Source organism: Somniosus microcephalus, chromosome 23 (genome assembly GCF_052327205.1).
Source record: "Somniosus microcephalus isolate GS21.2 chromosome 23, FLI_Smic_1.0, whole genome shotgun sequence".
NCBI lineage: Eukaryota > Metazoa > Chordata > Chondrichthyes > Squaliformes > Somniosidae > Somniosus > Somniosus microcephalus.
In genome coordinates, this window is record NC_141009.1 from 35,649,217 (window position 1) to 35,673,272 (window position 24,056).

General features: G+C 42.1%; 1 protein-coding gene across 2 annotated transcripts in view; it reads left to right on the top strand.

Annotated features, from left to right (window-relative positions):
• The window catches only part of LOC147101813 (protein Niban 2-like), a 261,246-nt gene that overhangs the window by 233,446 nt on the left and 3,744 nt on the right, over positions 1-24,056 (top strand). For both annotated transcript variants that reach the window (XM_085965775.1, XM_085965774.1), the window contains 4 exons: positions 3,197-3,358; positions 10,904-11,020; positions 16,547-16,654; positions 22,607-22,718. In XM_085965775.1, coding sequence (XP_085821901.1) covers positions 3,197-3,358; positions 10,904-11,020; positions 16,547-16,654; positions 22,607-22,718 — 499 coding nt within the window. The remainder of the gene's footprint in view (positions 1-3,196; positions 3,359-10,903; positions 11,021-16,546; positions 16,655-22,606; positions 22,719-24,056) is intronic.

A 24,056-nucleotide genomic window follows, 5' to 3' on the forward strand; every position in this document is an offset into this window, starting at 1 on the left:
TTGTGTCCTCCTTTGTGAAGACCGAACCAAAGTATGTATTTAATTGGTCTGCCATTTCTTTGTTCCCCATTATAAATTCCCCTGATTCTGATTGCAAGGGACCTACGCTTGACTTCACCAATCTTTTTCTCTTCACATCAATTGTGGCCTAACTAATTTTTTATACAATTCCAACATTATGTCCCTGCTTTTCTATTCTATGCCTCTAGATACAAAGCCAAAGATTCTTTAATTTTAAAAGATTAACATTTTTTAATGGACATACACTTGGGTTGCCACTTTTAATGACTTGCATACCAAAAACTCCATTTAAAATCCTAACATTTATGTTGTATTTCCTTTCCCTATTCTTCCAAAATATATCATTTCACATTTGAACTGTATCTGCTACCTGTTTGTCTATCCTGCGGTCTTTCACCATCCTGTCGCACTTTGCCACGCCTTGCAATTTTAAGCCATCAGAAAATTTGTAATAGTTACCTCAACTCCTGAGTCCAGATCATTTAAATATATATTTTAACTAAAAGTGGCCTGAACACAGAACCCTCTGAAACACCACTCTTCCAATCTTGAGAAGCTTTTTTCATCCCTGACCTTTGCTTTCTGCTCTCCAATGCTTGGTCTATGTGGCCACATTCCTCTTAATTCCATGTACCATCGTCTTTGTCATAGGTCTCTGCTACCTTTTCAAATGCTTTATGAAAAGATATACAAACCACATCCACTGAATTTTTTGCTATCTTCTGTTGGGACTTGAGAGAATTCTATAAGGTTGGTCAAGCATGACCTGCCCTTTTAGAAACCCATGCTGACTGGCACTGATTAACTCGTGTTTCTCCAGATGCCTGGTAATTTTATCCAGTGCTGCAGACACTTCTAGTTTACCAATGACTGAAGCAAAACTTACTGGTGGAAATTTCTTGGCTTATCCCTGTCACACTCTTTTGAAGAGGTGTATCACATTTGTGATCTTCGGCCCTCTGGCACAAATTTCTTCTTCACAGAAATTTGGACAATTATAGCCAGAGCCACCTCTATTTCTTCCCCAGCTTCGTTCAGCATCCTCGGATGTAAATTATCAGGTCCTGGTGATTTGCCTACCTTTTTAAGATGGAACAGCTTCTTTGATCTCATTTCTCTCTGAATGACAACCTACTATAACAATTTTGCACTCTGCTCTAGTGGTTCTACAATCCAAATATTCACCACCTTGATGAAAACCAAGGCAAAGTGCTAACCCTCACTCCACTGCAAACCTGCCTCCATTATTTCTTAATGGCCCAGCCTGAACATTGACTATCCTCTTCCTACTAATGTTCTTTGTTTTTTGCTAATTTTTCCTCATGTTTGCTCTTGGTTCTCCTAATCTTTTGGCAGCTGACCTATATATATTCTTTATATTTTGTCCGGACTTTCCTTGTTTTTTTAATCTGCCCTGTAGGCACTAATTGCTGTTTTCCATTTCAAATTTGATCTCCCATCCCTATCCACCCATGGAACCCCAGCTTTCAACACATTCCTGTTTTTCTTTACTGGGATGTACTTTGTACCCTTTCTATTTTTATTTATTTAAACCTTTTCCATTGCTGATCTATGCTTGTAGTTGCCAATTCTGCCTTCCATTTAATCTGGAATCTGGCCCCGTTTTATTTTTTTCTAGTGCTGTGGCCTTAACCCTTGACTTATATACTTCTCATGCTGAAACTATTTATGCTATGGTCACTGTTTCCCAAATGTTCCCTGCTTGTATGTCATTTACTTGTTGTATGTCATTTACTTGTTCCAGTTCATTACACAAAGCCAGGTGAAGTAACGTTTCTTTTCTTGTAGGAGCAGCAACATATTGACTGATAAAACAGTCCTGAACCCAACGCACAAATTGTTCTCCCTTTTTCACCTCTTTCCCTATTGTTCTATTTTTAGTTGTTTAAAATCTCCTGCAATTGAAGTTCTACAAATCAATGGATCTTTTCATTTATCTACAAATTTCATCTTCAATTTCCCTTCCAATGTTCAGCAGTTTATTGTACATTCCCAGTAATGTGACTGATTCCTCACGATTAAATCCTTACGCTCTAGTGCTATGATGCCCAAGTTGGCAAAATAGGAGATAAAACAGTTTTGTTACCAATTTGTCAAAGCTGTCCTATTTTAATTATTAATTGGTTTAGTGATGGCACCCTCATCTTTGAATCGGAAAGTCACGGTTCAAGGCCCACTTCACGTCTTGAGTGCATAATCTAGGCTGACACTTGAGTGCAATACTGAGGGGACATTATATTGTTGGAGGTGCTGTCTTTCGGATGAGAAATTAAACCTTCTGTTGGGATTGACAGAAATCAACAGGCTGAGACTTTTCTTTGAGCAAAAACAAAACGTGTCTTTCTTTAATCAAATCTCCACGAGGTCTGAAGCCCAGCCCCGTGCAGGGGCTATGACATCATCACGCAACCGACGCTCTTAAAGGGACCCTGCACCAATAACCCAACCCAGTATGTACATACCACAACATTGCTATACAAAGTGAATTGTGTTTAGGTACATATAACAGCATTGGGTACACATTGTGTTATTGTCCCTTTTGTGGTCTCTGCCACACTTCAACCAATGCCACCAGCACAGATTAACTGGTCATTTTATCTCATTGACATTTGTGGGTCATGTTTGCCTACAAAACAACAGTAACTACAATTCAAAAAGCAGTTGGCTGTAACACATTTTGGGACATCCTAAGGTTGTGAAAGGTATAATGTAAATGCAAGTTCTCCCTCTTTCCGTCCCTTTCTCCCTCACAGTGACATGCCAGAAATAAAAGGAACTCTGATGTAAACAAGTTGAATATGTTTACTTTTTGATAAATAGAGATAATGACTGCATCTGAAAGCTCACATTATTTCAAACCTGTCTGCTAGAAATCTACAAAGTAAAACATACGGGTGTCTTCCAAAGGATTCATATCTAGGTTAGCAGAGTCCCAAATAAGATGATTGTGTATTTGCTAACAATTGCACAAAGATAGCCATCAGCAGTTTTAACTTATCAAAATTTCATATGAAAAGGTAAAATTCAGTAATAGTTTATGACTTGACTTCGACTAGAGCCTTGCACCCATTGGTATGTTAAACACAAGACAATAAAGCAAAAGTGATAAAACAGTAAGAGTACTTGATGAGTGCTGTTACGTTGTGTTTTCTAGTACATGGAGAAGCTGAAGCTGCTGCCTTATCATCCAGTGAAGATGCAGAGCTGCTATGAACAACTCGAGCAGCTGCAGCCACAGCTCGAGGGCCTTCAACAACGCTTCGATCTCTCCAGCCCAGCAGTGTTTGTCCAGCGTGGTCAAATTCTAATGAGAGAGGTAAGCCTTGACCTGGTCGGCTGACTGTTAGTTTAAATAGGCAGTTGGTTCTAAAGCATTGAACTAACTCACATTACCTTGCCCTTTTTAAGATGGTGTCTACTTGGGCGAGGAGCAAGTAAAATGATAATCAGTATTTTCACTAGGATTTCAGTATACTGTAATAATGGGCATGTGAAATTTATATATCATACACTTGACCTATGAAAAACATCCAACGCTGTAGTTGTATATTGTGCCCTTCTGATCTCAACTTGGGTCTAGGGTTGCCAACCCACCAGGATTGGCCTAAAGCCTCCAGGTATTGAAGATTAATCTCCAGGTATTGAAGATACCTGCTGTGAGCAACCCTGGAGAAAATCATAGGGGAATTAAAGATTTTTTTTTTAAATTGAACACTTCTGTTTGTTAGTAATAAAAAATATTGGGGAGGGGGGAGAAAGACTGTTTGACTGACGGTCAAACACCATCCAGTCGGGTGATGAGTCTTTTTGCTTTCCAATTGGTATGGGAAGGAGATGCACCGCGAGGGTGGACATGTTGGGCAACCAATGGCGGGAGCATGGGGTTGGGTTATATGGTGATAACCTCCAAGAATACCAGAGTTAGTAACCCTACTTGGGCCTGGAGACCATACTTGGCCTACATAACACTACCTTGCAGTAGGTGTTGGCAGTTTGCAAATTAGCTTAGTTGTGATTCATTTCCTTATAACGTTTTGGTACCAATTCATTAGATATGAATGAGAATATTTGTGTTGCAGTTAATACACTCTGTACATCATACCAACTATGGTGGATTATGCAGTACCAATTTTGCTGCCACCTTGGCTAAACTGTTAGTGGTCCTCTCCGAATGCTCGAAGCTCCAACTTGATTCAAAAGATCGTGCTGGACTTTTGCATCAGAATGTTTCAGCTAAAGTGCATGGCAACAGATCATGAGCATTGAACAAGTCATCAGTGCAAAAGCAGCACGTGATAACAGATTAGCCATGCAGCTACCAAAGTTCCTGGTGTTGAGACAAATGAAAAGCACTGGGTGAGAGTTTACATTTTTTTAATAAAGGGAGTGAAAATGTGAGGCTGCTTTAACATAGTGCACAAATGGGGCTAAAGTTTGAATAATTATTGACTTCCAGGAAGCTTAACTGCAAATTGTTTCTAGGTAGGAAAACCTAATTCGGCTGGTATAATAGGCATAGTTTCATTGTTTTCTTTCAAGGATGGTCTGTTTTGTTCTGATACTGATTGAATTAAGAGCCTGATCTGCTATGGTGTTTTTTTTCTCCCAAAATGGGTAGAAGTTTCACCTCCACAAAGGCTGTATTTAAAACTATTGTTCGCCCTTCATTTTAAGAAAACTGATAATCATCTGTTTCAAGGTTTTTTTTCTTGTAAGGTCTTGCTACTTCACAGATTTTTCAGCTGATACCATTTGATCAAAGTTGAATGGTGAAACATATCGCAAGTCACAAAGGCTAATTTGTATTCTGGATTCCAACCCTCCTTCCGTCCTCTCAAAACAAATGACACAATGCTCATTATGAACCTTTCACTGTGCCGTTCGAAGCCCCATACATTAAGCAGACTCCATTAAGGTTGCTAAGAGGGTTTTCGTTCCCTCAACTTCGCAACTTTTTTGTCAGACTCTTCAAATTGCATTTTTTTTAAAATTTAGGCTACTTATTATTTCTCTCCTCTTACAATTACACACTGTTGGCAAAGTAATTCTTCCCTGCAGCCAGGAAGTATTTTTCACTCCCTCACTCCCTCTGGTGTTGAGGCAGAGATGATGGCAATGTCTCTAAATGTTCAAGAATTTTTTTTTGCTGAAGGTAGCTGAACATTGATTTATGATGGATATTACATCATATTAGAGGGGCATCAAATAGCAAATTGGGTCTCTGCACGTGTACATCCTGGGGCATTCCCCAGGAGAGCATTTGATGAAGACCCACTTGGGTCACAACAGCTAATTGTTTCTAATTTGAGAAATGTGGACATAATATACATAGTTTAATTACTTTCGTATAAGAAAGGAGGTGTATTCTACAAGGCCTGTCTGCTGGTTTATCTGGATTTCGGATCATTTCTGTCCCCCTCCAATTTATCTATTGGATGGCGGGCTTATCTGTAATTGGTCCATGAAGACATGGACACGCCAAACCTAAAGAGTTGGACAAGATTCCTGAACGAAGAAGCTTTTTTTATGTCTATCTTTTAACAATGTACAAGTGAGCTTTTAGCTAAATATGCAGCTATGTAGAAAGCAAGGTACAATGCATTGAGTGACCAGCTGCCTGCCTTTAGCTAGAGGGAGTATATTTGGAATTTGGCCAATACAGTTTTGCTCATAGCATATTTCCTTTGGCCTATTCATTTACTACATTGGATGGTTAGCCTTTAATCAGCTGTTGCAGTGGGTCCAGTCTTGCTGTTTGCAATTGCATCTGTGTATTTCTTTGGAAGCCATTCAATGCTTCTTACACTTCCTGCGCACTACTAAACACAAAGAGTAATAAGGCTATTGAGCCCAAGTGAAAATATCCTGACATTTCATGGCCAACCACAGTGTTCGCTTTAAATAGCAGTCATGGTAGGAGCGCTATTTGTAGTTTGAGACCCATGAAGGTCCAGAGGAATACAGGGGGCTGCCCTAATGATTTGGTGCAGCGGGAGAAGAGTTGACTTCTCCCAGAAACATGTGCTGGTCTTTGATCCATGGATAAACCCAGCAGGAGTTTGCCATCAGGCCTTTTTACTCGCCTGAAGGGAATCGTCTGCTTTGCAACACCAGACAAAACAGGCAACAAAAAGTGTGTGTTCTAGCTAGCAGCAGGCGTGCATACACTTTGTTGCATGTTTGTGCACAGATACTTCCATAAATGTCTGGACACACAATGACATAAGAACATAAGAAGTAGGAGTAGGCCATTTGGCCCCTCGAGCCTGCCCCGCCATTCAATAAGATCATGGCTGATCTGATCTTGGCCTCAATGCCAATTTCCTGCACTATCCCCATATCCCTTGATTCCCTTAATATCCAAAAATCTATCGATCTCTGTCTTTAATATACTCAATGACTGAGCCTCCACAGCCCTCTGGAGTAGAGAATTCCAAAGATTTACCACCCGCTGAGTGAAGAAATTTCTCATCTCTGTCCTAAATGGCCTACCCCTTATTCTGAGACTGTGACTCCTGGTTCTGGACTCCCCAGCCAAGGGAAACATCCTCCCTGCATCTACCCTGTCAAGCCCTGTAAGAATTTTGTATGTTTCAATGAGATCACCTTTCATTCTTCTAAACTCTAGAGAATATAGGCCTAGTCTACTCAATCTCTCCTCATAGGACAATTCCCTCCCATCCCAGGAATCAGTCCAGTGAACCTTTGTTGCACTCCCTCTATGGAAAGTATATCCTTCCTTGGGTAAGGAGACCAAAACTGCACACAATACTCCAGGTGCGGTCTCACCGGGGCCCTATATAATTGCAGTAAGACATATTTACTCTTGGCCTTTATTACAAGAGGATTTGAGTACAATGTACCATTTGCTTTCCTAATTACTTGCTGTACCTGCATGTTAACTTTCAGTGATTCGTGTACAAGGACACCCAGGTCCCTCTGAACACCAACATTTCCCAATGTCTCACCATTTAAAAAAATACTCTGCTTTTCTATTTTTCCTACCAAAGTGGATAACCTCACATTTCTCCACATTATATTCCATTTGCCATGTTCTTGCCCACTCACTTAGCATGTCTATATCCCCTTGAAGCCTCTTTGCATTCCCACCCAGCTTTGTATCATCAGCAAACTTGGATATATTACATTTGATCCCCTTATCCAAATCATTGATGTAGATTGTGAATAGCTGAGGCTCAAGCACTGATCCTTGCGGTACCCCACTAGTTACAGCCTGCCAACCCAAAAATGACCCGTTTATTCCTACTCTCTGTTTTCTGTCCATTAACCAATCCTTAATCCATGCTAGTATATTACCCCCAATCCCATGAGCACTAATTTTGTTTAATAACCTCGTGTGTGAAGGGATAATTACTAGTCCTAGCCCTTTTCGGGCTACCCCAGATCAGACGTGTTCTCCAGATGTTCACCTTCAACTAAAGTTAGAGATAGCCGAATTCTATAAGATGCTTAATTGGGTCTAAAGGTCCAGGCTATCTCTCAAGGAAAGGAATGTCTTGAAGATATTACCATCTTCCAGATAGCACTTTTAATAAGTTTAGCTAGACTGTAACCTTCTGGATATTATGAGGGTCTGGAAAACCCCTCCCAGAATTCTGCAACTCCTCACCAAAGAGTGTACAGAGATTGAGTTTGCAAGTTTGATACAGAAATACTGAGACAATTCTAAAAATATATCGATTTATTAAAGAACCGACTTGCAGTTAACAGCTGGTAAGTCAATCGCGACTTTAACAGTTCAAAATACAAATAGCTTACATTTCTTATTCTCAGAGATCCTTATTCTCAAATCATAACTTTGTGACATTTATACATTTCTTATTATTTATAATCTAGAATATCCACCAAAATCAAATAAGAGTACCTTTTTGATCCCCGAGACTCAGAGTTAAAAACTTAGTCTGCCTCTGAAGTTGAGAATCACTTGCCCCTTCCAGCGACTTCTGACTTGCCATCTGAAAAGCTCTTTTTATACCTTTTCTTAGTGGTTTATCCTTTGAAGTTTTCTGCTGATGTAAGCTAATTATCTCTAGTAATTCTTTCCGTTGAATTTTTTCTGTCTCACTGTCAGTTCAGCTGCTGCATGCATAATTATGTCTCTACCTTTAGGTGTTCAAATTTGATCATAAAAAATGGTTATGACCGATGTATCTCTTTTGATGCCATTCTTACGAAGTTCTTGCATTCAATTTCTAAATCACCTCTGCTGTTTGAAAGCAGATGTCGTGTCTACTAACTGTTCCATTTTCAATACAAACACAATGTGATTGCTTGGTGTATCTATTGAAGTCATATCTACAAAGTCTTCTGTTTTGTACCTTTTACAATATGTAAATCAAAACCACTTCAATCAGGGTGTTCCATGCATTTCTTAGCTACTTCAATTGGTTGTATTACAAACTTGTGTTTCCTGTCTTTCATTTGATGTTACTTTTATCAAAGGCACATGGTTTTTTAATGTTCTGTGTTTCTGTTCGAAGTGTTATTTTTTAACACTTTTTACTTGGGCATTGCTATTGTGTTGGTTCCAAACTGCAGACTTCTTGGAAGCAAGCCTTTGCTTCTTCAATAGGGCCTTTGTCTCAGTATTAACAATCAATTCCCATTTCAAAAGCTTGTGTGGTGTTTACAACTTTTGTGTTAATACTTCATCTTATCTCAGAAGCCTGTATTTCTGTTTACAGCTTGTGTCTTTGAGGCCTTTTAGATTTTTAAACCCAATATGTCATGTATTAATAAAGTCAGAATTCTGTTCATAGGATGGTGTATTTTTCTGAAATATGGCTTTTCCTTTACATGTGTGCCTTCTGAAAATCCAAATACACCACATCCACTGGCTTCCCCTTCTCTATTATGCTAATTACAACTTCAAAAAACTCAACAGATTCATCAAACACTTTTTCATAAATCTGTGTTGACTCTGCCCAATCCTATTATTATTTTCTAAGTGGTCTGTTACAACATCCTTAGAAATAGGCTCTAGGATTTTCCCTACTACTGATGTCAGGCTAACTGGTCTGTAGTTCCCCATTTTTGCGCTCCCTCCATTCTTAACTAGTGGGGTTACATTTGCTACCTTCCAATCTGCGGGAACCATTCTAGAATCTATGGAATTTTGGAAAATGACAACCAATGCATCCACTATCTCTATAGCCACCTCTTTCAAAACTCTAGGGTGTAGGCCATCAGGTCCAGGGGATTTAACGGCTTTCAGTCCCAATAATTTCTCCAGTACTATTTTTTACTAATTTCTTTCTGTTCCTCATTCTCGCTAGAGCCTTGGTTCTCCAGTATTTCCGGGAAGTTTTTTGCGTCGTCTTCCGTGAAGACAGACACAAAGTATTTGTTTAATTTCTCTGCCATTTCCTTATTCCCCATTATAATTTCTCCTGTCTCAGCCTGTGAGGGACCCACATTTACTTTTGCTAATCTTTTCCTTTTTACATACCTATAAAAGCGTTTACAATCTGTTTTTATGTCTCTTGCTTGTTTACTCTCATTCTATTTTCCCTTTCTTTATCAATTTCTTGGTCCTCCTTTGCTGAATTCTAAAATCCTCCCAATCCTCAGGCTTACTATTCTTTTTGGCAATATTATAAGCCTCTTCCTTTGATCTAATACTATCTTTAACTTCTCTTAAGAATGCTTTGTAGTCACCATATAAACAGGATTTGTGTGTTTGAGAATGTTGTGGTTCGCTTAAATAGCCCTTAAATAGTTGTGTTGTTACTGCCTACTACAGTGAAACAAAATAATATTGTTCTATGTAAAGCCAAGAAAACACCCAGTGGATCACAATTGAATTGAATTGAATAGGATAGGATGGTTGATCCCATACAATATAATGGCAATTGGATTGTACGTGGATCTTGTCCATGGTTCCCAACACAGTGAGTTTGAATCTTTACCCTAACTATTAGTGGACAGATGTGAAAGAGAAGCAAGATCCTCAACAAAATTTAGGCAGGAAATTAAATAAATGCTGCTTAGTCACACTTGCTGCAACCTTACTCTAGCCAAGTAGATTTTTTTTCTTCTTTTCCCCCTTTTCTCCTCGTCATGAATTGTTTTGAGTGGATTGGCAACTAGTGTATTGCCTGTCCTTTGTCAGGCCAGTTATTAACAGATACACAGCAATGACCCATAGTGAAACATGCGCCCCCCCCCCCCACTTACTACTTCCCTGACCTCCCTAGAGGATTTAGCTTCTCGACATTGCCCTTCCTAATAGGCAGGGTCAAGATTAGAACTGGGTGTGCTGAGAACAATAGACACAACTCACTGCCCCATACACTCCACACTGCAGTACAGTAATAGTACACAAACATACTGCACCACCAGGCTGCCACTGACCGAGGCACATTGATGCAAACCGTTGTATGAGAATCATTCTTGTGTACACAATTAATGTACAGCACAAGGACAGGGAGTCGCCAATGTCTGATAACAGGCAATTTCATAATATTAGTGAATTAAGGGAGACCATTTAATTCAGTTTCATGTTCTGTTTCCTTAATGATTCTTGTTTCCTTTGTTACCAGTAGCTGCAGTAGGAATTTTTTGTTTATGAAATAGATTTGTGCAGTCTCCCCAGGCATTCACCAGTGCATTTTTAAGCTGGCCCTGACTATCTCGAGGATCATTCTCTCTTCAGTTTTCCTTTCCCTCACCCCACCCCACCGCTTTATGTAGAACCCCCTAAAACTTACTTGACACCTTCCTGCAAAAGTAGCTCAGAACATACTTTCAATTGATACTCTGCAGAGCTCAACTAAGGGGGCGGGGGGAGTAGAAAATGGCTCGTTCATGGGTTATTAATACCATGTCATTTCTTCTTCAGCTATTGGATAATGCAGTGTATACATTTGAGCAACTTCTCCACCAAAATCTTGGTAACCCCCCTGAGAAGGATCAGATGTGCAAGACAATCCAGCGCATCCAGGAGAGAGTACTGAAGGTGAGGCCAAAAATAAATGGGATTGCATGGAAATCTATGGTGATATAGTTATTGTGTATATGTAGTTAACCTGGAATTGGAGAGCATTGGACACAAAGGCCATGAAATTCCCGAGGCTGGAAATGGCAAAAAAGTAAGGTTTCCGTCGTGGGGTCCAGGGGTTTGGGGCTGGGGATGGTTTCACTGGGATTTTGGCCTGTTTACACTGCCTCTTTAAATTCCAGTGGGTGTGGGGCATGGGCAGAACTCTTGCCCACCCCACCCCCCTATCAACGGGAAGTTCCCAAGCTTCCCTGGGATTTCCACCCTTTACCTACCCAATAGACCTCAGCAGAATTCTCGCCATCCAAGAGCTTGTGTGAGTCCCATTGCAGCTTTAGAAAGGCCCCAAACCTTTACTAGACTATGGCAATTAACACTTGCATTTATATAGCGCCTTTAATGTAGAAAAACATCCCAAGGTGATCCTGGAGGTTCATTATCTTTTATCTTTGTCTCTGTTGGAAGCTTGAGACTTTCTCGCCCCTTTTTTTCTCTTTGGCCCAAAAGGTTATGGGGGCACCTCAGATGGTGGGCTGCTCTGCCTGCAGCAGGCTTATCGGAGTGAGCGCTGAGGGTGCAATGCGCCCACCCAAGTCATGGAACTGACTTCATCCCCAAGATTTGGGAAGAGGTCTCTGACCTCAGCCAGGTGCACAGTGGTTCCGCTCCACCAGAATTGTGCCAGCAGAGTGGAACCCCGGGAATTTGAGGAGCATAATCTTTACAGTGTTACCTGAATGACTTCTGTTGTTGCAGTCTGCATTCCTTTGAAATCAATCGCAAATTTATTCCTTATCTTTTTTTCAAAAAGCATAAGGAGGCATTCTAGCCCCCATCAGAATAAAAGTGCACTTTATCTCAAAACTTAAAGTTGTTGAACTTGTATTGCTGTTCTATTTTCTGACTGTCCTGCTTTAACTGAATCCTAATTCAATCAGAGCCCAGTTTTGAATTTAGAAAATTTTAAGCAAATTGCTGCAGTCATAAATACTGGCAAGATGGTTTTAGGCTAAAAAGTCAAACCAACCAGGAGATTATCTGGCTGAATTGGGTTTGGGATTGTTGTAAAAAGACACATTTATTTTTCAGATATTCAAACTGAATGTGATAAATGTGAGATAACAACAGAAAATGTTGGAAACGCTCAGCAGGCCAGGCAGCATCCATGGAGAGAGAAAGAGTGTTTCCAAGACTGTCAGTGACCTCATCTCCTCTGGAGATCTTCTCTCCATGGCTGTCAACCTTATAATCCCCCACAGCCCACTTCTACCTCCTTCCCAAGATCCACAAACAGGACTGACCTGGTAGATCCATCGTTTCAGCCTGTTCTTACCCCACGGAACTGATTTCTTCCTATCTCGACTCTCTTTCTCCCCTTGTCCAGTCTCTTCCCACCTACATTCGTGGCTCTTCCGATGCCCTCCGCCACTTTAACAGTTTCCTGGCCCCAACCGTCTCCTTTTCACTGGACGTCCAATCCCTCTACACCTCCATCCCTCACCAGGACGGCCTGAGGGCGCTCCGCTTCTTCCTTGAACAGAGGCCCAACCAGTCCCCATCTACCACCACCCTCCTCTGCCTGGCTGAACTTGTTCTCACATTGAACAACTTCTTCTTTGACTCCACTCACTTCCTCCAAATTAAAGGTGTTCCTATGGGAACCCACAAGGACCCTAGCTATGCCTGCCTTTTCGTGGGATATGTGGAACATTCTTTGTTCCAGTCCTACTCTGGTCCCCTCCCTCACCTCTTTTTCTGGTACATTGATGACTGTATTGGTGCCGTTTCCTGCTCTCGCCCTGAACTAGAAAATTACACTCACTTTGCTTCCAATTTCCACCCTTCCCTCACCTTCACATGGTCCATCTCCGACTCTTCCCTTCCTTGACTTCTCTGTCTCCATTTCTGGTGCTAGGCTATCGACAAACATTCACTACAAGCCCACTGACACCCACAGCTACCTGGACTACACTTCCTCCCACCCCGCTTCCTGTAAGAACTCTATTCCATTCTCCCAGTTTCTCCGTCTCCGCCGCATCTGCTCTGACGATGCCACCTTCCATGCCAGTGCTTCCGACATGTCTTCCTTTTTTCTCAACCGAGGATTCCCCTCTACCATGGTTGAGATGGCCCTTGACTGTGTCCATTCCATTTCCCACATTTCTGCTCTCACCCCTTCTCCCTCCCAGAACCACGATAGGGTTCCCCTTGTCCTCACCTTTCACCCCACCAGCCTCCACATTCAATGGATCATTTTCCGCCACATCCAACGTGATCGCACCACCAAACGCATCTTCCCCTCCCCTCTCCTGTCAGCATTCCGAAGGGACTGCTCCCTCCGCAACACCCTGGTCCACTCCTCAACCACCGTCAACAGCCCCTCCCCACGGCACCTTCCCGTGCAAGCGCAGGAGAAACAGCACCTGCCCCTTTACCTCCCCCCTTCCCACTGTCCAGGGCCCCCAAACACCCCTTCCAGGTGAAACAGCGATTTACTTGTACTACTTGCAATCTAGTATTCGCTGCTCACGATGCGGTCTCCTCTACATTGGGGAGACCAAACGCAGATTGGGTGACCACTTTGCGGAATACCTCCGTTCAGCCTGTAAGGGTGACCCCGAGCTTCTGGTCGCCTGTCACTTTAATTTTCCGCTCCACTCCCACTCTGATCTCTCTGTCCTCGGCCTATTACACTGTTCCAATGAAGCTCGAGGAACAGCACCTCATCTTTCGATTAGGCACTTTACAGCCTTCTAGACTCAACATTGAGTTCAACAATTTCCGACTATAACCCCTGCCCCCATTTTTTTCAGGTGGCAGCTGTTGATGATTCTGCCGTCCCCATTTGCAACATTTAACCAATCCTGCCTTCCACCCTATCACAGACCGTCCCTTTTGTACCTTCCCCCCCCCCCCCCCATTTTCCCTGCCTCTGCACCTGCTTAAAACCTATTACATCCCTAACTTTTTCCAGTTCTGACGAAGGGTCACAGACCTGAAACGTTAACTCTGTTTCTCTCTCCATGGATGTTGCCTGGCCTGCTGAGTGTTTCCATCATTTTCTGTTGTTACTTCAGATTTCCAGCATCCGCAGTATTTTGCGGAGTCGGACTTCCACTATTGCAGTTGCAGACTATTGCCGTTTCAGTTGTGATGGTCTGGCTTTGAGTTTGAGCGACTTTGGTCAGTTCGGATCACACTGAACCTAAAATGCTAACTAAAGCCGGTTAATACATCTCTTAAAAGTCTCCTGCAACTTTAATTATATAAAATTATGCAGTTGGCCCATTCCCTTTGTGTCTCGCATACTTGGGAACGACGCAATTTTCATGTTTCTGAATTTCAGTTAGCGGGAAAAAAATTCCCCAGTAGTTGATGAGATGAACTCCTTGTCACAAAACCTCATGGCCAGCTACCTGTAACTGTGCAGCAATATCACTGTAAATTCATGGGATTTGTTACTGAAAGCAAGAACTTGAATTTATATAGTGCCTTTCACTACTGTAGAAATTAAAGCTGCCTGGCTCAACTATTTTCACCGTTTTTGTATCAAAGCCCAAGGCTGGGATTCGATTTATCACTCACTTTGGGAGTGATTCATGCTGCCTGGCATGCAAACTGGCAACTCTTAATTCCTACAATAGCCATAGCTATTACTTATTAACTGTCATCCCACTGTTGCTTAATAATTAATTTGATAGTATATGGCAATGACGTGACCTGCATTGCTAAAAAATGATTAAAGAAATTGGTACTTGTTCATAAGTAAACTTCAGAATTGCTGTTGTAAATCTGATCACCGTATACTGAGTTAATCACTTTTCCTGGAAATATTTGATTAATGGACTGTTTCAGCTTCCTTTTCAATATATGCCAAAATATCTTTGAAAATTCTAGTTGTAGTTGAGGTGCTTTTCAGCTTGCTTTCTCTTCATTGTTCACTACCTGCTTTTGGCTGACACTTCAGTTGTCGCTTCATAATAGACTAATGAATAAGGTCGGAGCATGTGGAGTCAGGGGACAAGTAACAGAATTAATAGCTAGCTGACTTCAAGACAGAAAGCAGAGAGTAGAGATAAAAGATAGCTTCAGAGTGGCAGAAGGTGGAAAGTGGGGTCCCACAAGGATCAGTGCTGGAGCCACTGTTGTTCAAAATTTATATTAATGATTTAGACTTTGGAATCATAAACACAATTTCTAAATTTGTGGACAACACCAAATTGGGGGGATAGTCAATACTGAAGAGAACTGCAACAAATTACAAGAAGATATTAATAAACTTGCAGAATGGACAAATAATTGGCAAATGGATTTCAACATAGAAGTGTGAGATAGTACATTTTGGCAAGAAAAATTAGTTTGCATATTACTTGGAAAATAAGAATCTAAATGGAGTAGAGGCGCAAAGGGATCTCGGCGTGCAAATACACAAATCACTAAAAGTAGCGATGCGTAGCAAGGCCATAAAAAACACAAACCAAGCAGACGGGTTTATTTCTAGAGGGATAGAATTGAAAAGTAGAGAAGGTTTGCTAAACTTGTATCGAACCTTGGTTAGACCACATTTGGAGTACTGTGTACAATTCTGGTCGCCATATTATAAAAAAGATAGAGGCGTTGGAGAGGGTGCGAAAAAGATTTGTAAGGATGATAACAGAAGGGATTAATAAGCTGGGTCTCTTCTTTTAAAAAGAGAAGGCTGAGGGATGGCCTAATTGAGGCCTTCAAAATTATGAAAGGTTTTGATAGAGTGGATACAGAGAGAATGTTTACACTTGTGGGGAAGAGCAAAACTACAGGCCATCAATATAAGATAGTCACCAAGAAATCAAATGGGGAATTAAGAAGAAATTTCTTTACCCAGAGAGTGGTGAGAATGTGGAACTCACTACCACAGGGAGTGGTTGAGGCGAATAATATAAGTGCATTTAAGGGGAGGCTAGACAAGCGTATGAGGGTGAAGGGAATAGAGGGTTACGCTGATGGATTTAGATGAGGGAAGGATGGGAGGAGGCTCGAGCGGAGCATAAACGCCGGCATGGACTGGTTGAGCTGAATGGCCTGTTTCTGTGCCGTATATTCTATGTAATTTCCATAAGCACCAAGCGTGCAGCAGTTGTGATGGAACCAATATTCGCTCCTCCTAGAGGACAAGTTTGCTGGAAGATGATGCAACAAACCCAGCCTTGCTTTTAGGACTTGAACACTGTTGTTAAATTTTTGATGGCTGCTCTAACATTTGCGCACACAAATTCAAATTCGAATAATATTGAATTGAACAAACCCATTGAATTTATAAATGCTTTATCCTTTTCTGATCACTGGAAATCTCAGGGGGTGGGGGGGAAACCTGGCAGATTCAAAAAAACAGCTGTCGAGCACTCGAGGCTAACTGAAGTGTTGCAATCATTTGACCGTATACTTTGGCGATCTTACTTGTCTCAAGAAAATCATCATTCAGACTTTTAATGTGTTTTTGCCCAGAAATACGACTATGACAGCAGCACAGTCAGGAAGAAGTTTTTCCGAGAAGCACTGCTCCAGATTACTATTCCATACATGCTGAAGAATCTCTCTTCATCTGTCAACACGGTGAGGCTTGAGCTTTGTTCATACTGTATTAAAGTGGTGCATGAGTCATCATTAAAGGTGAAATATGTGAATCTGTTGAAACTTGGAATCATAGAATGGTTACAGCACGGAAGGAGGCCATTCGGCCCATCGAGCCCGTGCCAGCACTCTCTGCAAGAGCACTTCAGCTAGTCCCCCTCCCTGCCCTTTCCCCGTAGCCCTGCAATTTTTTTTCCTTCAGATGCTTATCCAATTACCTCCACCATCCTTTCAGGCAGTGCATTCCAGATCCTAACCGCTCGCTGCGTAAAAGAGTTTTTCCTCATGTCGCCTTTGGTTCTTTTTGCCAATCACCTTAAATCTGTGTCCTCTGGTTCTCGACCCTTCTGCCAACGGGAACAGTTTCTCTCTATCTACTCTGTCTGGACCCATCATGATTTTGAACACATCTTCTCTAGTCTATCCACATAACTAAAGTCCCTCATCCCTGGAACCATTCACGTAAATCTTTTCTGCACCCTCTCTAAGGCCTTCACATCCTTCCTAAAGTGCAGTGCCCAGAATTGGACACAATACTCCAGTTGAAGGTGAACCAGTGCTTTATAAAAGTTCATCATAACTTCCTTGCTTTTGTACTCCATGCCTCTAATAATGAGGCCCAGGATCCCATATGGCTTTTTTAACCGTTTTTCCCAACCTGCCCTGCCACCTTCAACAATTTCTGCGCATTTTTTTTTTATTTGTTCGTGAGTTGTAGGCCTCGCTGGCAAGGCCAGCATTTATTGACCATCCCTAGTTGCCCTTGAGAAGGTGGTGGTGAGCAGCCTTCTTGAACCAGTGCAGTCAGTGTGGTGAATGTCCTCCCATAGTGCTGTTCGGCAGCGAGATCCACGATTTTGACCCAGTGACGATGATGGAATGCCAATTATATTTCCAAGTCAGGATGGTGTGTGACTTAGAGGGGAACTTGGAGGTGCTGGTGTTCCCATGCACCTGCTGCCCTTGTCCTTCTAGGTGGAAGAGGTCGCAGGTTTGGGAGGTGCTGCCGAAGAAGCCTTGGCAAGTTGCTACAGTGCATCTTGTAGATGGTACACACTGCAGCCACAGTACGCCAGCGGTGGATTGAGTGAATGTTTAAGGTGGTGGATGAGGTGCCAATCAAGCGGGCTGCTTTGTCCTGGATGGTGTCGAGCTTCTTGAGAGTTGGAGCTGCACTCATCCAGGCAAGTGGAGAATATTCCATCACACTCCTGGCTTGTGCCTTGTAGATGGTGGAAAGGCTTTGGGGAGTAAGTCACTCGCCACAGAATACCAAGCCTCTGACCTGCTCTTGTCGCCACAGTATTTATGTGGCTGGTCCAGTTAAGTTTCTGGTCAATGGTTACCCCCAGGATGTTGATGGTGGGGGATTCGCCAATGGTAATGCAGTTAAATGTCAAGGGGCAGTGGTTAGACTCTCTCTTGTTGGAGATAGTCATTGCCTGGCACTTGTGTGGCATGAATGTTACTTGCCACTTATCAGCCCAAGCCTGAATGTCATCCAGGTCTTGCTGCTTGTGGGCATGAACTGTTTCATTATCTGGGCAGCTGAGAATGCAACTGAACACGGTGCAATCATCAGCCAACATCTGCACTTCTAACCTTATGATGGAGGGAAGGAAATTGATGAAGCAGCTGAAGATAGTTGGGCCTAGAACACTGCCCTGAGGAATTCCTGCTGTGATGGCCTGGGGAGTTACATGATTTACCTTCAACAACCACAACCATCTTCCTTTGTGCTAGGTATGACTCCAGCCAGTGGAGAGTTTTCCCCTTGATTACCATTGACTTCAATTTTACTAGGGCTCCTTGATGCCACAATTGGTCAAATGTTGCTTAGATGTCAAGGGCAGTCACTCTCACCCCACCTCTGGAATTCAGCTCTTTTGTCATGTTTGGACCAAGGCTGTAATGAGGTCTGGAACCGAGTGGTCCTGGCGGAACCCAAACTGAGCATCGGTGAGAAGGTTGTTGGTGAGTAAGTGCCACTTGATAGCACTGTCGACGACACCTTCCATCACTTTGCTGATGATTGAGAGTAGACTGATAGGATTTGTCCTGCTTTTTGTGGACAGGACATACCTGGGCAGTTTTCCACATTGTCGGGTAGATGTACCCCCAGGTCTCTGTTCTTGCACCCCCTTTAGGATTGTACTCATAGAAACTAGGAGCAGGAGTAGGCCATTCGGCCCCTCGAGCCTGTTCCACCGTTTAATGAGATCATGGCTGATCATCCAAATTCAGTACCCTGTCCCTGCTTTCTCTCCATATCCCTTGATCCCTTTAGCCTTAAGAAATATAGCTAACTCCTTCTTGAATATATTTAATTAATTGGCCTCAATGGCCATCTGTGGTAGAGAATGCCACAGGTTCACCACTCTCTGGGTGAAAAATTCCTCCTCATCTCAGTCATAAATGGCTTACCCCTTATCCTTAGACTGTGACCCCTGGTTCTGGATTCCCCCCGCCATCGGGAACATCCTTCCTGCATCTAGCCTGTCTAGTCCTGTTAGAATTTTATAAGTTTCAATGAGATCCCCTCTCATTCTTCTAAACTGTAGCAAATACAAGCCCAATCGACCCAATCTCTCTCCATACGTCATTCCTGCCATCCCAGGTAACAGTCTGGTGAATCTTCGCTGCACTCCCTCCATGGCAAGAATATCCTTCCTCAGATAAGGTGACCAAAACTACACACAATACTCAAGGTGTGGTCTCACCAAGGCCCTGTACAACTGCAGCAAGACATCCTTGCTCCTGTACTCGAATCCTCTCGCTATAAAGGCCAACATACCATTTGCCTTCTTAACCGCCTGCTGCGCCTGCATGCTTACCTTCAGCGACTGGTGCACAAGGACACCCAGGTCTCGTTGCACTTCCCTTTTTCCCAATCTATTGCCGTTTAGATAATCTGCCTTCCTGTTTTTGCCACCAAAGTGGATAACCTCGCATTTATCCACATTATATTGCATCTGCCCAATCACCCAACCTGTCCAAATCATACTGGAGTTTCTCGGCATCCTCTTCACAGCACAAACGCCCACCCAGCTTTGTGTCATCTGCAAACTTGGAGATCTTTTTAGTTTATATTGCCTCTCCTCGTATTCCTACCAATATGTATCACTTTGCACTTTTCTGCGTTAAATTTCATCTGCCACGTGTCCACCCATTTTACCAACCTATCTGTCTTCTTGGAGTCTATCACTATTCTCCTCACTGTTCACTACACTTCCAAGTTTTGTGTCATCTGCAAATTTTTAAATTTTGCCCTGTACACCCAAGTCCAAGTCATTAATATATATCAAGAAACGCAGTGGTCCTAGTACGTACCGCTGGGGAACACCACTGTGTACCTTCCTCTGGTCCGAAAAACAACTGTTCACCACTACTGTTTCCTGTCACTTAGCCAATTTTGTATCCGTGCTGCCACTGTCCTTTTTATTCCATGGGCTTCAGCTGTGCTGGCAAGCCTATTATCTGGCACTTTATCAAAGGTTTTTTGGAAGTCCATGTGCACCACGTCCACCACACTGCCCTCATCAACCCTTTCTGTTACCTCATCAAAAAACTCGATCAAGATAGTTAAACATGATTTGCCTTTAACAAATCCGTGCTGGCTTTCCTTAATTAATCCACACTTATCCAAGTGACTGTTAATTTTGTCCCTGAATATAATTTCTAAAAGCTTCCCCACTACCATGGTTAAACTGTCTGGCCTGTAGATGCTGGGTTTATGCTTAAACCATTTTTTGAACAAGGGTGTAACATCTGCAATTCTCCAGTCCTCTGGCACTACTCCTGTATCTAAGGACAATTGGAAGATTATGGCTAGTACCTCCACGATTTCCATCTTAACTTCCCTCAGTATCCTTGGATGCATTCCATCTGGTCCTGGTGACTTATACTTTAAGTACAGCCAGCTTTTCTAGTATCTCCTCATTATCAATTTTTATCCCATCCAGTATCTCCACTACCTCCTTTCACTGACTTTGGCAGCATCTTCTTCCTTGAAGACAGATGCAAAATACTCATTTAGTACCTCAGCCATGCCCTCTGCTTCCATGTGTAGGTCTTTTTGGTCCCTAATCAGCCCCACCCCTCCTATTGCTACCAGTTTACTATTTATATGCTTGTAGAAGACTTTTGAATTCCCTTTTATGTTTGCTGCCAATCTATTCTCATATTCTCTCTTTGCCCCTCTTACTTTCTTTTTCACTTCCTCTCTGAACTTTCTATATTCAGCCTGATTCTCACTTGTATTCTCAACCTGACATCTGTCATACATGCCCTTTTTCTGCTTCACTTTACTCTCTATCTCTCTTGTCATCCAGGGAGCTCTGACTTTGGTTGCCCTACTTTTCCCCCTCGTGTACCCGAAGCATCTCCTCTTGAAAGGCAGCCCATTGTTCGGTTACAGTTTTGCCTGTCAATCTTTGATTCCAATTTACCCGGGCCAGATTTGTTCTCAACCCACTGAAATTGGCCTTCCTCCAATTAAGTATTTTTACTCTAGATTGCTCCCTGTCCTTTTCCATAGCTAATCTAAAACTTATGATACCATGATCTCTGTTCGCTAAATGTTCCCCTACTGACACTTGCTCCACTTGACCCACCTCATTCCCCAGAACCAGATCCAGCAATGCCTCCTTCCTTTGTTGGGCCGGAAACATACTGATCAAAAAGTTGGCAGCCTATAGAATACACCTAGTAGTGTAATGGCACCTCTAATATTTCTTAACTCTAACCAAATAGATTCTGTCCTTGACCCCTCCAGGACATCCTCTCTCTCCAGCACTGTAACATTCTCCTTAACCAATACTGCCACCCAATCTCCTTTCTTTCCTGAACACCTTATATCCAGGAATATTTAATACCCAATCCTGCCCTTTTTTGAGCCAGGTCTCAATTATCGCCATAATATCATATTCCCATGTGGCTATTTGCACCTGCAGCTCACCAACCTTTGTGCGTTTACACACATGCACTGTAAATCTCTCTCAGATCTCCTTGTATTCCTGCATACATGGTTGTCCAGGACACTGGAAGCTTCCTGCAGTCCCCACATGGCACAGGATGTGCATTCCACAGGACTGAGGTGCCCTGCCATGCCTTTATTTATTCGACTATTAACTAATTTACAGAAATAAACTTAAGACGAAGAGTCTTAAAGATGGGCCTACCTTTATCTCCGGCTGCTTCTCTCGCTCTCTTAGTTAAAGCCTTAATTCAAACAATTATTTATAGTTATATTAATTAGTTTATCCATTTAAGTTAGAGAGAAAAAAATCTCTAATACACACCTACCTGCTGTCCTGTAACGTCACTCCTTGTTTTTTGCTGTTCTTTTGGAATTCGCCGGATTTGTACTGCTGCCGACTCCTTTCAGGTCCAATTTGACGGTGAAGATCTCTTGCTCCTGTGGAAATCTTAGCAAATTCACATTTTCCATTTGCGCTTCTGGCAGTATCCATCTACTACCACTAGGTGCCCATAGCATCCTTTGGAAATGTTTTGCAATCTCTTAGGTCAGCATACTATAATCCAAGTGTATTTCCATTAAGACCTGTACTGAGTGAACCACATCTAATAAAAAGTAGCTAAAATGTACTGTTTCTCCAAACATGTTACTTATTGTGACCTATCCTGGTAAATAATTTCAAGTTCTCGTTAGGTAATGCGTGCAGTTTTGTGACTCTGCAAGCTGTTTTTCAATGTTCAAACCCATGAAGGCTTTGAGTCCATTTGCTTTTCTTGCTTCTAAGCTGACAGATCCTCTTGAGTATTGGTTAATGCTGGTAGAATTTGAATGTGTTACAATTGTTGTGTGTTTGAATCTAAAGTGGACTGAAGTCATTGCGAAGGTCTTGCTTGAGTTCACACTGAAAGCTCTTTAGCTCCTGGCCACAGTGACTGATTGTTAATCCCTTCCTGCAGACTCTACCAAAATTTGAAGAATTCATCTTTGAGGATTTTTCCAAGTTTATCCTGGTAGATAATATCTTTGAAGAGGTGGTTCTCCAATCTGTCTCAAAAGATATAATGCTAGGTAAGGTAACCATTTTTTTCTTGAGGGGAAAAAAAACTCATCCTTTTGAGCAGGGTTTGATGTAGATGAAGAAGATAAAGATGGGATACCTCTGATAATTGTGGTACTTTAAGACCCTAGTTTGTTAAATTGTGGTGCACATTAAGGGGGTGGGGGGTTAACATGGTTCTCTACTAATAAGTTGGTGGTTTTCTACTTCAATTATAATATTAGACAATAGGGGGGAATGGTTACATGAGATTAATTTTCATGGGAGGAGTTAAATCTGTGGTGGATTATTAGATCCATAATGTCCATCTCCACTCTTGGCTTTGTTGCAGGTCAGAACAAATAATGTCAAAAATGTGCTCCTCCTTATTCATGACCATCTTCCAACGTCTCAGTCATGCTACACTGCGACCCCTCAAGGGTTTTTAGAATATCTACCTAAAAAAACAATGTAGTGCACATGAAACCAAAGATTTAGAAAGGAAGGGAAGTGGCCATGATGAATTGTAGGTTAGGCACGTGAAAAACATATTGGCCCAGAAATTCAGGTCTGGGGCTTCCCGTGGGTGTAAGCCCCCGACCTGCACTTACCTAGCGCACCAGCCGTTGAGCTGTGGGCCCGCGTGGAATTCCGATCCTGGGCCTCCTCCAACTGCCAGCGCGCAGTGCTTGCGTATCCCAGGGGCGGTTAGTTCGATGTGTCCCCTGGGATCACGTGGGCCATGGGGAGCCAATCGGAGCAGGGAATGCCCATTCATAAGTTTGAAACTTATAAATACTACGGGCCCCAAAACATCACTAAATCTTCAAATAAATTATTTTAAAAATCACTTTTTAAATAAACTATAAATTACATGAAATAACTTTTAAACAATTTAAATTTTTGAAAAAAATAATTTTATTTTCTAACAGGACTAAAAATAAACTTATCTTGCTTTAAAGTATTTAAAAATAATAAACCTGTGGGAAAAATGTTTTCATTTTAATTAATTCACTTACCTTGTAAAAAGCAGGCCTTACGCCTACTTTTTATATGTGTAACTTCTGGAGACTTACCCTCACGGGAAAACCTGCAAAAAAAAAAAAAAAGTAAAAAAGTAAGTTCAATGTGCACGCGCAGCCTTTCCTGCGCATGTGTTCGAACTCTGAACCCCTTCTTTCAAGGGAACGGAAGTGCCGGTTTCCCGCGCATGCGCAGTGCATGCAGGAATCCGGCACTTCCATTGGGCTTACGGGTGAGTACCCCATGCGTACTCACCCGTGGAGACCTGAAGTTCTGGGCCACTAGTGTTGTAATTGTGAAGTGGCTAATGTCTTAAAATCCATTAGCAATCTTTTCCCAACACACTA